The following is a 15660-nucleotide window of genomic DNA, read 5'->3' on the forward strand; positions in this document are numbered from 1 at the left end:
AAAGCATAGAAATTCACATAATATTTTACATCTATTCTCTGTCACTCCCCATGCTGTTAAATTTATACCATATTGTACTTTCAAATCAGTATATTAGTTTTTCCAGGTTCCATGGATATGTATAAACTCTCCTAATGAAGTAGGCTCTTTTCTCTTTACTGATCCCTTCTCTAAGACCATCATGGTGAAAAACTAACAGCACATAATTAAAGTATAACATCAACAGGCTTCAAACTTCAGGTTGTAAGTCATCGATAATAATGCAGCCTTTTTAAGAAACCTCAAATAACTGAATAAAAACATTTTATAAACTGAAGATAGACCTTTCCAGTGATGACCTTGCTTCATTGACACACATCATCTCGTGAGCTTTAAATAATTTTAACTTTTAATCCTGTGTGGAGTCTAACATCTGAGGGTGGTTCATCATCAAACATAGTTTGACACTTACATCAAATTAGTTTCCTCAAATACGAATTTCACGTGTATTCCATTGTGACAACGGATTAAACAATGTATCACTTTCCATTCATTTGTCATATTTTTGTCCAGTATGAATTCTTTGGTATATACTGAAGTCATTGCTGAAAGGCCTTGACACATTTGTCAAGGCTTCCATTTTATATGAATTCTTTCATGACCACAAAGTTTTGCATATTTGATAAAGGTGATCACTTATAAGATTTCTCTCGAGTAAGAATTGTTATGTTCCACAAGTCTTAAACTTTGCATGTGCCTAACATACGTTACATCTGTGTTTCTCTAAAAGATGTATATTCTGATATCAAATGAGGTCTGAGCTCTGGTTACCAGCTTGGATATATACATTACTATTATATGCTTTCTCTCCACAATGGAGTCTCTGATGTTGAGAAAGGCTTCACTTGTAGCATAAGTTTTGTTTCAATCATTTGTAAGGTTTCTTGCTCCTATGAATTCTCTGAGGATTCCCAAAGCTTGAGCTTTTGAATAAAAGTACTGCCACATATATTAGGATTATGTTTCTTTTCAGTATGTATTTTCTGTTGCCTAGTAAGACTTGCAAACTGGGTAAAGCTCTGCCATACTAATTATATTTCATAAGAGTTCTCTCTAGAATGGATTCTTTTATGCTGAATAGGGCTTGAAAATGGGGTGAAAGATTTGCCACATTAGGTACATTTGTACAGTTTCTCTGCAGTATGGATTTTCTTATGCTGAGTAAGGCTTCAATGCTCAGCAAAGCCTTTGCTGCATTCACTACTATTGTAAGGTTTCTCTCTAGTAGGAATTCTCTGGTGAATTGTAAGGTTCGCCTTTTGACTGCAAACCTAGCCAGATTCATTATATTTGTAAGGTTTCTCTCCAGTATGGATTTCCTTATGTCTTTTAAGGCAGGGAAATTGGGTATAAGATTTGCCACGATCATTACATTTCTAAATCTTTTCTCCAGTATGGATTCTCTTATGCCTACTAAGTCCTGAACAATCAGCAAAATCTTTGCCACATTCGTTACATTTGTAAGGTTTCTCTCCAGTATGGCTTCTTTTATGTTGATTCAGCATTGAGTGTCAAGCAAATGCTTTGCTGCATTCATCACATTTGTAAGGTTTCTCACCAGTATGAATTCTCTGATGTATCTTAAAGCCTTCATAAAATGTAAAAGCTTTGCCACACTCATTACATTTGTAAGGTTTCTCTCCAGTATGCATTCTTTTATGTTGAGTAAGCGTTGAGTGTTGAGCAAAGGATTTGCTGCATTCATCACATTTGTAAGGTTTCTCTCCAGTATGCATTCTCTGATGAGTTGCAAGATTTGACTTTTGACTATAGACCTTGCCACACTCATTACATTTGTAAGGTTTCTCTCCAGTATGGATTCTCTGATGAGTTGCAAGATTTGACTTTTGACTATAGACCTTGCCACACTCATTACATTTGTAAGGTTTCTCTCCAGTATGAATTCTCTGATGTAGTTTAAGGCCTTTATGAAACCTAAAAGCTTTGTCACCCTCATCACATTTGTAAAGTTTCACTCCAGTATGCATTCTTTTATGTTGAGTAAGCTTTGAGTGTCAAGCAAAGGCTTTATTACATTCACTACATTTGTAAGGTTTCTCTCCAGTATGCATTCTCTGATGAGTTGCAAGATTTGACTTCTGACTATAGACCTTGCCACACTCATTACATTTGTAAGGTTTCTCTCCAGTATGGATTCTCTGATGAGTTGCAAGATTTGACTTTTGACTATAGACCTTGCCACACTCATTACATTTGTAAGGTTTCTCTCCAGTATGAATTCTCTGATGTAGTTTAAGGCCTTTATGAAACCTAAAAGCTTTGTCACCCTCATCACATTTCTAAGGTTTCTCTCCAGTATGCATTCTTTTATGTTGAGTAAGCTTTGAGTGTCAAGCAAAGGCTTTACATTTGTAAGGTTTCTCTCCAGTATGCATTCTTTTATGTTGAGTAAGCCTTGAGTTTTTAGTAAAAGCTTTGCTGTATTCATCACATTTGTAAGGTTTCTCTCCAGTCTCCATTCTCTGACGACTTGTAAGGTTTGAATTTTGATGAATGATTTCACCAGCTACATCACATTTATATGATTTCTTTCCTGTATGGATTATCTGATGTCTAGTAAGGTTCAAGCACTTTATTAAAAGCCTTCCCACACTCATATTTGTAAGGTCTCTGTCCAGAATGAATTCTCTGTTTCAAGAGGTATGAGCTTTTGCTAAAAGCCATTCCACAGTTATTACATTTCTAAGATTTTTCTTTATTATGTGTTTTCCCATATTGTGCAGGTACCAAAAGATATTTAAAAACCTTCCTATATTTATTACCTATATTTTTAACACTGGGAGGAATTTGTTGAAGTGGTGAAACTGAGGAATCATGGTTGATAGACTTCTCAACTTGACTGCATTCATAAATTTTCTCCTCAGTTTGAAATCTCTGCAGTTCAGCTAGGTGTGCCTGCCAAACTGATTGAGTTCTATTTTCCAAACACATTGTGTATTCATTTCTAGCATCACTTATGTTATTTTTCAGTTTTAACAAATTTCCTATAAATGGCTCATCATGCATGAAATATTGATATGATTTCGTACAGAAACACTGTGCTTTTGAGGAAAATTATCTGTGTACTTTTTACATTCATCTATTCTATGAGTGAGCTTTCCAATATGGATTAACGGCACTGCTTTGTGATTTCTGGCATCATGTCCCCACACACTCCCAAACTCATGCATATTTTCCAAGACTTCTTTGAGGTCAAAATCCTTCATGCCACAGCTTTCATATCTTTCCAATATCAATAGATGGCAGAATTCTCCTTCATTAATGTCCTCTCTTGGCAATAATTCCTTTATTGCAAATCCAGCAGAAAGGATCCCTATTGAGTTGCAAAGGAAATGCTGTATATTGAATTATATAATTATACAAAAAGTAATCATTATAATTAACAAAGTTACGAAAGTTCTGAATCTCTGTCTTCAAACACCATTGTAATATACAAATTTCTACATTTTTATTTTTATAATTTTTTCCATAATAATAGTTGCTCTCACCTTTGATGATAAATTTTCAACATAAACTTTACATCGTATACATATTTTCTGGCCATATAACTGGATAATTAAATGATATTCCATAGTTAGGGAGTTCATCTACATACTGGCTAGTATAGAACCATAGGCATAAAATCTTAATGGAAATTTGAGGTTGTCTTCCATAATTCTGAATTTTTATAATAATGTGTGTTGATATGAGGGTAGAAAAAGATACTAAAAGATATCATGTGTAAAACAATGATAACAAAACACTTTTCTAACCCATGATAAATCACCAGGTAATTTAATAACTAACCACAATTATATAAAATAATGGTCTCTGAAATTCTAAAGAATTCTTCCTAAGGAACTAAAGAAAGAACTTACATTCAAGAAGGAACACACAATAGTCAAAAGGAACAATATGTTGAGAATCACTAAATTTGAAACATCAGTTTCAGGTAAACACGTATTATTAGAAAGATCAAAAATTAGGGGTCCAGCCCCGTGGCTTCGTGGTTAAGTTAGCTGCACTCCACTTCAGCAGCTTGAGTGTATTTCTGGGCATGGATCTACATCACTCATCGGCGGCAATGCTGTGATGGTAACCCACATACAAAATAGAGGAATACTGGCACAGATGTTAGCTCAGGGCCAATCTACATCAAGCAAAAAGAGGAAGATTGGAAACAGATGGAAACTGTTGGATTCCAAAACAGATTGAAATCTGTTTTGCTGGGGGACAAATCTCCCCCAGCAAAAAAAAGAAAAAAAGAAGGGCTAGGCCTGGTGGCCCAGGGGTTAAGCTCGGTGCACTCCGCTTCAGTGGACTGGGTTCCGTTCCTGGCCATGGACCTACACCACTTGTCAGTGGCCGTGCTGTGGCGGTGGCCTACACACAAAATAGAGGAAGACGGGCAACAGATGTTAGCTCAGGGTGAATCTTCCCGAAGCCAAAAAAAAAAAAAAGACGAAGACTGGTGACAGATGTTAACATAGGGTAAATCTTCCTTAGCAAAAAAAAAAAAAAAAAAAAAGTATGGAAGACTGTCAGAAATCTCAACTGTAATTTCAAGTCTACAGTTATATAACAGCTAGTAGACAGATCAACTCTCTATGAGGTACCATTTAATTATCGAGTTAGAGGTTCAGAAAATGTGCATAGTATGTAGGATGTTGTTTGAAAATTTATTATCTAAGGTGAGAGAAAACAATATAGAAAAAATTGCAAAAAGAAAATCTACAAGATAATAATGCACTGCATGTAGCATGGGGAGGCATGGGTACTGTGGAAACTGGGGTGTCTAAGTGCTCAAAGCTAATATACAGAAAGGCACCAGTGTATTCATTTGAATCAATACAAGATCTGAGAAAAGGCCAGGACTGGGATTCAGGAAAAGAGAGGAAGTCTTTCAGCAAGAGGCATAATACTCATTCCATACGAACTATACTATGTGGATGAAGCTGACAAGGAAGAGATTAAAAAGGGAGACCCTGACGTGTTATGGGAAGAAAGCAAATTTACACATATTCCAATATTTGCTCTAAAAGTGATCAAACTGAATATGCCATAAGTTCCATTTTTAGGCATATACTCAAGAGACTCATACATATGCTCCAGAAAACACGTACAAGAATGTTCTTAGTAAGACCTAAAAGCAAAAATCTGGAAAAGACCACCAAGAGAAGAACGGATGAATTCACTCTGTACAAACACACATGGATGCAATAAAACCCTCTCAAAGGTCCAGTAATGGAGGGTGACCATGGATGCTGGATGATGATCTCTGACGGGCGGGCCACAGAGGTTCTGTGGTGGAAACAAAGTTAGCAGGAGGTTATTGTCAAGGTTACAACTCTTTGGAGATGTGATTATATTTGGTAAAACATAATTCATGAACTATATTATATAGATTTAAAAATAGAAATTTATCAGTTTTGACACATTGAGTTTATTAGTTCAAGTGTCCTTGTTCGTTATATAAAAATAAGAGTCTCCTTGGCTTTAATATTTTAATTATTTGAAATCATTTCCTTGGATCTTTTAACATTACAATCTCAAAGACATAAGAGATAGCATGTGGCAAGTGCTCTTACTATATGTATTAGCAGACATATAGTTATTATCCTTATAAATTTATAGAAATTAATACACACTAATCTAAAAGTAATGAATCCTAACTTCACAAACATCATCCAAAAGTAGTATCCTTAAAAGGTATTACTAAATAAAGCAAAGAGTGTTGGCAAGGAAAAAGCGTGTTAGTTGCAGCATTTAACTGTAGAAACAATTTTTGGTAGTACCATGGTGATCCACGCCAGAGGTCTATGTGTAGAGATGTGGTAAGCAAAATAAGTGTCCAATAATACTCAGAACAAAAGGACAGCAATGGGATGTGTGTCAATAAGGACCAGGTGACTTTTTAGAGAATTTAGGTGAAAGGGAAGACAGGGAACAAAACAAGCTTCACGGGTTAATTGAAATATGTACTTTCAAGAACTTAAATTGTCTGGGCAACACGAGTCTCAGAAGCAGTAGTAACGAGGGAACAATGGAGTGTAAAAAAATGCCTGTTTTCTATTAAATAAATAAAAAGGGACATTTAAACATTAGATAATTATAGAAAGTTGTGCATAACACATCGAGACAGTAAGAATAATTATTAGAATAAGCTATTTGTAGCAAAAAAATAGTCAGTGGAATTAAAATCAAATCCAAGTATTTTTCAGAAAACTACATATGCTATGGAAAAAGCAATGTATCGTATATAAAAAAAGATGGAAAACCACTTGAATGGTAGTTCTGTAGCTAAGTAACTTAATAAAAAATGTGTTTTCAATATATGAAAAATTCTCAGTTTCAAAAATGCAATAGATTTAATTGAGGAAAGTGTGCTAAAACAATGAGATACCACTACACACATATGACAAGAGACAAAATCTAGAACACTGACACCACCAAATACTGGCAAGGATGTGGAGAAAGAACTCTCATTCATTGTTGGTGGAAAAGCAAAATGGTACAGCAACATTGGAAGACACTCCTGAGTTTCTTACACAACTGAACGTATTCTAACAACATGATGTAGCAATCATACTCCTTGGTATTTACCCAAATGAGCTGAAAACTTATTTCCAATAAAAACTTGCACATGAACATTTATAGCAGCTTCATCCATAAATGTCATAACTTGGAAGCCAACAAGATGTCCTTCATAAGGAGTACAGAGAAATAAACTGAGGTACATCCAGATAATGGAAGTATTATCCAGCACTAAAAAGCAAAGAGCTGTCAAGCCACATAGCGACATGGATGAATCTGAAATGCATATAACTTAGTGAAAGAAGAAAATCTGAAAGGGCTATATACTGTTTGATTCCAAGTATATGGTACTCTGGAAAAGGCATATGAAGATAGTAAAGAGATCCGGGGTTGCAGGGCTTAAGAGGGAGGGAGAGATGAACAGGCACAGCACAGAGGATTTTTAGGGCAATGAAATCAGTCTGTATGATTCTATTATGTTAGATATGTGTCAGTTATACATTGGTACAACCCACAGAACGTATAACACCAAGAGTGAACTCTAAGGTAAAGATGGACTTTGGGTAATGATGTTTCAGTGCAGGTTCACGAATGGAAACAAATGTAGCACACTGGTGGGGATGTTGTTAAAGGGGAAGGTCTGCATGTGTGGGGGTAGGAAATACATGAGAAATCTCTGTACCATTCACTCTATTTTGCTGTGAAACTAAAAGTGCTCAAAAAAATTGTCCACCAAAAAAGGTGTCTCAATACTACTAAGCACTAAGTAAAATGAAACAGAAGTAAAAATAGTAACTAAGATTACCTTTTCAAAAAATTCTGGAGGTTATACAGGACTTGGACAAACTAATATTGAGTCATAACCACTCAAGAAAAAAAACCACATGAAGTATATAAGACAATATTCATTCTACGACCCCACAATGCAAAATTGCAGGCAAGAAACAAAGAACAGTAAGAGTATCATCAAAAATACTGAACTGATGAAATAAATAGAAAACCAAGTCATTTATAACAACGAAATTTACAAGAAGAAAGTATCAGTGACAAATCAAAGTACAGTAGACTTAAAAAATGTAGGCATCATTTCACTTTATAAACTCCTTCAATAAGATGTGTCAAAAGCATATTTTTTGAAGGTGAATGAACAAGAGCACACACACGGGTAAGCAATGTGGTATGAAAAGCAGTTTAGTAAAACAGTCTCATAGAAATTAGGTTGTGAACTTGGACAGTGTTCTCCTTACGTAAAGTTTATACATTTTTTTATTTCGTGCCTTCTCAAAGGAGATGATCATATTATGTCTGAACAATATTGCCATACTGCCCTTAGGAGACATTGTTAAACTCCTCAAAAACCAGGACAACTGGAAATACTTATCAGTCAGGCTATCCTAATACTTTCCACATCAGGATCCTGGGACATGCTGGCCACTACCCACTGGCTTCAAGAGGCACTTCTGTAAGTGGCAGGATGATGTTCTAACATTATTAATCAGTGTTCTCCTTCAAGAATTTCTGTTACCCAGTAAACACCCTCCATGGGAGAGTCCACCAGAAGCTGTCCATCACCTAAAGATGAGTTATCTCAACAGAAAAAGAGGATGAAACTTCAGACCCTTGGAATGTGTATTTCAAAAGCAACTTTCAGAGCCAAAATCTAGAAGAATAAGAAATCAGGAAGATCAAGGTATTTCTATGTTTCCTGACAGACAGAGCAGGAACAGGGAGAAAAATATAAGATATGGCAGTAAAATGGAGTCAGATTTTGGGAGGTTTTTGAGAAGCAGCTGTGTGCTATGCCTACAGGCTGTGGGGTGAGCGCCTGAAAGACTGAGATACACAGCCATGTAGCAATGGAGACTAACGAGAGGATCTCAGTGTCTAGTCTTTATATTACTGCTCAGTAACAATATGAAACAATCTCAAATTATAAAATCTCTTTAACAATCTCAAATCACATTCCTCTTTACACACATGTGGCAAAAAGAGAACTGAAGAGAGGGCTGAGGGGCCTGAACAGGCAGACAGAGCTTGACACAGCCCAGGGAGTTTCACAGAACCCCAGAGACAATGGAAGAGCAGCATTTTCTTTGTCTACGTCCTAAGTTCTCCCAAGAATATAACATGTGAATGGAAAGTGAACAGTTCCTGGGGTCAGGACCACAGAGGCCTCAGTCCTGACCTCTATGGACTGAGAACCAAGAGAGATGAAGGGGAAAGAAGACTCCATAGAGAAGGCCATCTTGCTCTCCCTCAAAGCAAGGGACCAAAGTGGGGAGAGGAGCCAAATAGAGAATTGTACGTCATCATAAAGCTTTTGCCTGCCTCTGCATGAGCTGGAGCATCATGGCAGAGTGCAAGTTTAAACATTTACACATTTACACATTTCAAGAGCAGTGGTAAGTGTGTATGTGGTTGGTGGGGGGCAATGTCTTTTGAGAGCTCATAAGAAATAAAATTTTATTTTCCCACAGATCTTTCCCCACTGAGAATTTCTCAAACCACATTTAATGGGGCAGCTTACTCTGAGCCCATGTATCTGAGCTCATACTTGTATTCACATCTCCATACATTCTAATGCGTCTGCATTTTTTCCTACTTTCCTGTCACTCTCCACAGTCCAGGGCTGTTTCCCTTGCTCAAAAATGGAGATAATATTCTACTCAAGAGAGATTTCCACTTACAAAGAAAAACGGAACATAATATGCTATGTTTTTCCAGAACACATTCTCAGCTCTTTGTTCAGCTAAGAAGAGAGAACATCATAGCTGGATCTAGAAAAGCGTTTCAAAAATCAGTCAACTGACTGCCTCCTGAATGTTAAGGGGTTATTTTAAGTATGCAGGCATCTGGGGCTGGCCCGGTGACATAGTGGTTAATATTGGCGCACTCTGCTTTGGCGGCCCAGGGTCACGGGTTCAGATCTCAGGCACGGACCTACACCACTGGTCAGCCACGCTTTGCCAGTGACCTACATGCCAAAAAGGGGAAGACTGGCACAGATATTAACCCAGCGCTAATCTTCCTCAAGCAAAAAAAAAAGAAAAAGAAAAAGAAAAGGAAGCGTGACAACAGATGTTAGCTCAGGGTTATTCTTCCAAAGTAAAAAAAAAAAAAACGTATGCAGGCATCTAGCTCTCTCCCAAGAACTACTGAATCAAAAGCACAACAGAAAAACCACAGAATCAGATATTTTTAAAAATTTGCCATAAGGTTCTCTGACTACTACTGTTCCACAACCACCACTAATCAAGCACCATATGTGCAGAACTTCTGAAGAAAGGGGAAGTTAGAGTCCATGTGCCACGCTAGGAAGCCTTTCCTTTCTGAATCAAAACAGCTTCAACCACTCTCTCAAGAGCAGGGACTTGGAACTCAGACAAGAAAGTCAAAGGCTCCCAAGAGACTCACAAGGGAAAATGCAAAGATATACAACAGGAGTTACCAACTTCAGAAGGGAAGTTATCCTCACCCAGGGAGAGCAGGTTCCTGTAGTTCTCCAACATCACGTCCCTGTACAAGGCCCTCTGAGCAGGGTCCAGGTATTCCCACTTCTCCTGAGAGAATTCTATGGCCACATCCCTGAAGGTCAACTGCCCCTGAAAGGACAGCACATTTCACGACGTCAACAGGGACAGAGTTCTTATTTTGACACAAAATGAGACAAGCAGAGATGTGTAAGGATTGACTCTGATGGAGCAAGTGTTCTCAGTGATTCATGTAAGAAAATTCAGAGCAAGTTATAGCCCTCTAACTTTAACTGAAGTGAAATTCACATAACATAAAGTTAGCCATTTCAAACTGTGGCATTCACATGTTGTACAAACATCACATCTAGTTCAAACACATCTTTCTCACCCCAAAGGAAATCCATTACCCATTAAGCACTTGCTTCCCACTCCCCTCTCTCCCCAGTCCCTGGTGTGCTTTCTGTCTGTATGGATTTACCTATTTTAGATATTTTCGTATCACTGGAATGGTATGAAATGTGTGACCTTTTGTGTCCAGCTTCTTTCACTTAGAATAATAGTTTTGGTTCATCCATGGTGTAGTATGTATCAGGACTACATTCTTTTTTTTATGGCTGAATAATTTCATTGTTTGACTATACCACATTTGTATTTATTCACTCATCCTTTCATGGACATCTGAGTTGTCATCACATTTTGGCCAATGTTAATAATGCTGCTCTGAAGATGTGTTTGAATATCTGGTTTCAATTCTTTTGCTCATGTAACTAGAACTGGGGTTACTGGGGTATACAGTTTAATTTTTTAAGGACCTGCCACACTGTATTCCACAGTAGTGACACCGTTTTCCAGCAATATGTCAGGATTCTAATTTCTCCACTTTCTCTATCTTTACCAACACTTGCCATTTTCTGTTTTAGTGTATTCGACCTAGTGTGCGTGAAATGATATCTCATTGTGGTTTCGATTTTGCATTTTCCTGATGATTAATGTTATTGACCATCTCTTCATGTGCTTGTTGGCCATTGTGTATCTTTTAAGGAGAAATGTCTACTAAAGTCCTCTGACCATTTTTTAATTGAGTTCTTTGAATTTTGGTTGAGTTGTAGGAGTTCTTCATATATTCTGGATACTAGACCCTGACCAGATATGTGATTTGCGAACATTTTCTCCCCTTTGGTAGACTGTGTTTCACTTATGTGATAGCGTCCTTCAACACTCATAATTTTTAATTTTGATGGACACCAACTTATGTATTTTGTCTTTCTCTCCTTGCTTTTGGTGTCATATCTAAATGTCCAGTGGCAAATGCAAGGTCATGAAGAATTATCCTGATGTTTTCATCGGAGTATTATACCTTTAGGTCTTACATTACTCTTTGGTTTATTGTGAATTAATTTTTTTACATGAGGAAAGGTACAGGTTCAATTTTACTCTCTTTCATGGGGATATGCAGTTGTCTCAGCACCTAAGAGACTATTTTTTTCTCAGTAAAAGTTTTTGTCACCCTTGTAAAAAAAGGAACTGATTATAGATATGTGGGTTTATTTTTGGACTCTCAGTTCTATTGCTCTGACTTATATTTCTATCCTCACGCTGGAACCACAGTTTTGATTACTCTAGCTTTGTAGTCAAGTTTGACATTGGGAATTTTAGTCCTTCAAATTTGTTCTTCTTTTTCACCATTATTTTGGTTATTTGGGGTCCTTATAAATTCAATGTGAATTTTAAAATGGGGTTTCCTATTTGTGCCAAAAGGGCTGTTGGGATTTTGGTGGGGATTCCACTGAATCTGGATAGTACTTTAAAGAACACTGTCAGCTAAATAACACTAAGTCAACATTTTAGGTAGGACTCTTCAGAGACAGAGAAGATTGGCATATCCAGCATATGGCAATTTAGGAAGGAAAGAGCAGAACAGTCAACTAAGAATGTTAATTTTACCTTGGAAAGAGCCATGCCACGTTTCTTTCCTCTTTCTCTCAGATTCTCAGGTTAGATTATTCTGTATGACAAAAATATGTTGTTCAATGATTAGAATCAACACACCCCCTTCCTCTGCCACAAGTGTACATAGAGGGAGAACCTCAAAATGGGACAGACAGCCCTTTGCTGCCCACTGTAACAGGAGGGATGCTGGGACACTAAACTCCACACAGAGACCAATAAGTGAGTTTTCACACAGTTCTCCAGAAAGCCCTCCCCTCCTACCAAACCCACACACTCTGCTGCAACTGCACTGTCCTTTGTCCACCTGGCAAGAAGTGTAAGGAAACTGCCTTACCCAAAATCTTGACTCCTCCCTAGGTAGCCTGAATCCAGTGATTGGTTGATGCGCGATATGGAAGTCTGTGCCTTCCCTCAATTTGGACAAAGTCTGAAGGGCTACTCAACTCCAGAGCTTCCTACTCAAGCAATACCGAGTTGTTTAGATTTTTGTCCTCAGGGTGATGGCAAAACATTACAGGGTCTCTCGCCAGGAGATGACACAATCAAACTTAAGATTTACCCATAAAGCACAGAGAGGGAGAGAGTGAAGCTGAGAAGCATGCCTCTGTCTCTGAGCCTCTGTCCCTGCCTCTTTCTTAGTGGTTTTCATTATTTTTGGAGGACTGGGACACATCACAAATAATAACTGGTCACCCTGTACTAGAAAACTGTCAAATGCAGACATACGACAAATTTTGAAAATCATTTCAGGGATCCCATTAGCTCAGACTCAGAATTCCTGGTCTACTCCATCATCTCCATGTTACAGGTGGGAGCACTGGGGCTCAGAGAGGAGAAAGTTACCAAGTTACCCTGAAGAGGTCTGAGTTCACCGAGCAGAACGGGTGTACGTGGTGGCCTGGAGAGGGCAGTAGGAAAGGTCTGCTCTAATTGCAGATTACATTTCACATTCCTAAGCAAGAGAAGATTCTCTTTCATGGGTTTAATCAAACTCAAGCATTTAATTCCTCTTTTCCAGAAAAATATTTAAAAAATGAAGTTACAAATAGTTACTAATCTTGGAAAACATGAAAGAGGGTCACTTGGAGATGGGCTCTGAGCAATCTGTTCATCATGGACACATGGGATCTACTGGAACAAAGTTCCACATCCATCCAGCCCATCCTTCAATATCTGCACAGAAAGGACACAGGGGACTTGAGGGGAACATCTACGCAGTTGGACACGTCAGCTCAGAAATCACTACTTTAACATCACTTTAGGGAAGGCATAAACTGTTGACTTTTAAACTGTTTAAACTAGGTTTTCAGTGATAAAAGATTACCAACATCCTTACCAGATGCATAGTGAAACATTATAGTTATTTACAGACATCAAAGAACAGTTCCAATATATGACAGAGTAGAAGGCATATAAACCACATTCTCTGAACAATAAAATTAAGAGGGAAAATAATTTGGAAATTAAAAAAGTACTTAAGTTAAAACAAGTGTGAGGTACACCAAATTTAGAAAAGAATGACATGAGCCACAGGGACAGAAAGCCCTCCCCCATTTCTTGAAAGGGAAGAGGGTGACCTGGAATTGACTGAGCTAAGTCTCTGCCCTCAGGGTGGATGGGGGCTGCAAATGGAATTATCTTCTGACGCAATAATTAGAAAATGCCGATCGCTCATAAACCTGGTTTTGTAACTCTCATTCTCTTCTGCATAATTTTAGCAGTTAACAAATCTTCAATTACAGAGCCCCAAGTCAGGACTACTTCACAACTTAATATCCCATATCCAATCAACTCAATACTCGCCTGGGTTTGAGTCCCTGGTTTTCTCCAACGCTGTGTGTTTTGCTCTCTGTATTTGTCTGTGTCCCTCTGGTTCTCTCCTCTCCTTTGTCCGTTTCTGTGTTTCTCTCGGTTTCTCCTCATCCTTTTGTTTCCCTCCCTCTCTATTCCTCCTCCTACAGTGTGTTGGCTCCACTCTGTTGCACCCTGTTTCAATCCCCGTGTTCTTTCTTCCTAAGCTTTCTGGTGGCCTCTAACTCCAGATCTTTCTGCCTCTTTCTCCCCATCTCTGTTCCCCTCTGCTCTCCCTGGAGGGGGACGAAGGGCATGTACCCCCCTCCTGAGTGAGGACCTGACCACGCGGTTGGGGGGAGGGGAGTGGGGCATCAGAGAAAGGTTCTGAGCAGGAAAACGACACGGGTGGCGGTCGGTGTCTACGTGGACCGAAAGCAGAAAGGCTGGGCGGGCACCTGCCTCAGAGCGATTTTAACCGGAAACGGACGCGGACTCACGGACCGCACGGAGCCGGAGGACTCGGGATGTGTATGGCGACGCCGCCGAGAGGCGAAAGGGACGAACTCACAGCGAGACAGACGAGCAGACTCAGAAATTTTAATTTAGGGGGCGACCCTGAAACCCGGGTGTGAGGCGCGGGGGCCTGACGAGCGGGAAGCGCAGGTACCAACCAGAAACAAAGACTCACTCACCCAAGCACACCGCTTCCTGCGCGTGATCCGCTTCCGTCTCCAGGAAACCGCGCATGCGCTTGCGTATCGGGGCGGGGCCGACAGGGCGGGGCGGGTACAGAGGCGGGTGGGGCTCGAGCAACGTAGGGGCGGGGCTGGGCGCGGTGTCTGGCGCTCTCCTCCCCCGCCTCAGGTTTCCTTGAGTGTTTATCATCGCGCCCAACAGCCTCCCGTCTTCTGCTTTTGGGTTCGTTTGAATCTGTCTGGTGTCCTTTGCAGCCGGGCTTCCTACAGAAATTACACGTGTGGTGGCCACTTATCCTGGAAGCCGAGATATTTCCTCTTAGGAAATTGACAACGAATCACCTGAAAGCTTTTTGACGCGCGGATGGAGCCGCCTGTCTTGTGAGGAGGCGGCTGGGGCGCTGGGCCCTGTGGGGGCGGGGCGGGAGGCTGTGGGGGGCGGTGAGTCCAGGAAGGTCTGAGAGCCGGGCAGTTACAACTTGTTGAAGCAAAAGGCAGAATTGTCCGTCTAGGTGAGGGAAACTACAATGTGACATGAAATGCAAACTGTACCTGCTTGGAGTGTGCGATTTTATACTAACCCCAGCAGAGCTTAATTTTTTTCTGTTCGGCATTCACTCGGGAGGCAGAGACATGACCCTGGGCTCGGTTCCAGGGACTTAATGGGGCCAGACCCTGGGCTGTGGGCATGGAGGGCTGACACGTTGCTTTAAAAGAACAAAATTTTCTTCTTGTATGGATAGAAATTAATTTTTCTCTCTTTAAATTTAAATAATTATACTAATCCAAAGTTCTTAAGATGAATTAACAATCCAATACCTTTGAGCCTTACTGCATGGCATACGTGTTTCGCTGAAGTCAATAGTTACTAAATATAATTGCAGTTTCAATTAAAAAATTTATTCTGAGTTATTTGGAACAGTATTTTTAACTTGAAAATTAAATTAGATATTTTGTCTTTTTTTTCTGTTTCTCAGTGTTTTATGTAATGTGCAGATAATGACGTAAAAGTTGGTCTCTTTTGGAGATATTTGGCTTTGATTTTAACTAATGAAATATCAGTTTTGAAATATTTCCAGAGACATGTGATAAGGATGTCTGTCTCCTTAGCGAACAATAAATGTAAATAGTATTACTAGTTTTTCACATTTGCAACAGCAGCATTTACACCCTTA

At 39.2% G+C, this 15660-nt stretch overlaps 2 protein-coding genes and 1 pseudogene across 3 annotated transcripts in view; all 3 read right to left on the minus strand.

Moving 5' to 3' along the window:
- LOC131397315 (zinc finger protein 677-like) overlaps window positions 1-15660 on the minus strand; it is a 308052-nt gene that overhangs the window by 268775 nt on the left and 23617 nt on the right.
- LOC131397318 (zinc finger protein 160-like) lies at window positions 596-2991 on the minus strand (annotated as a pseudogene).
- On the minus strand, window positions 2679-14514 carry LOC131397342 (zinc finger protein 677-like). 2 transcript variants are annotated; one of them, XM_058530138.1, is made up of 4 exons: window positions 14483-14514; window positions 11991-12051; window positions 10022-10175; window positions 2679-3373 (listed from the first exon to the last, which is right to left on the minus strand). In XM_058530138.1, the coding sequence occupies exons 2-4, from the start codon at window positions 12003-12005 to the stop codon at window positions 3045-3047; spliced, it is 498 nt and encodes a 165-aa protein (XP_058386121.1). In that variant the 5' UTR covers window positions 12006-12051; window positions 14483-14514; the 3' UTR covers window positions 2679-3044. The 2 variants fall into 2 exon arrangements, with proteins under 2 accessions (XP_058386121.1, XP_058386119.1); XM_058530136.1 differs by lacking the exon at window positions 14483-14514 and adding an exon at window positions 14359-14474.

Source organism: Diceros bicornis, chromosome 34, assembly GCF_020826845.1.
Source record: "Diceros bicornis minor isolate mBicDic1 chromosome 34, mDicBic1.mat.cur, whole genome shotgun sequence".
NCBI classification, from domain to species: Eukaryota; Metazoa; Chordata; class Mammalia; order Perissodactyla; family Rhinocerotidae; genus Diceros; species Diceros bicornis.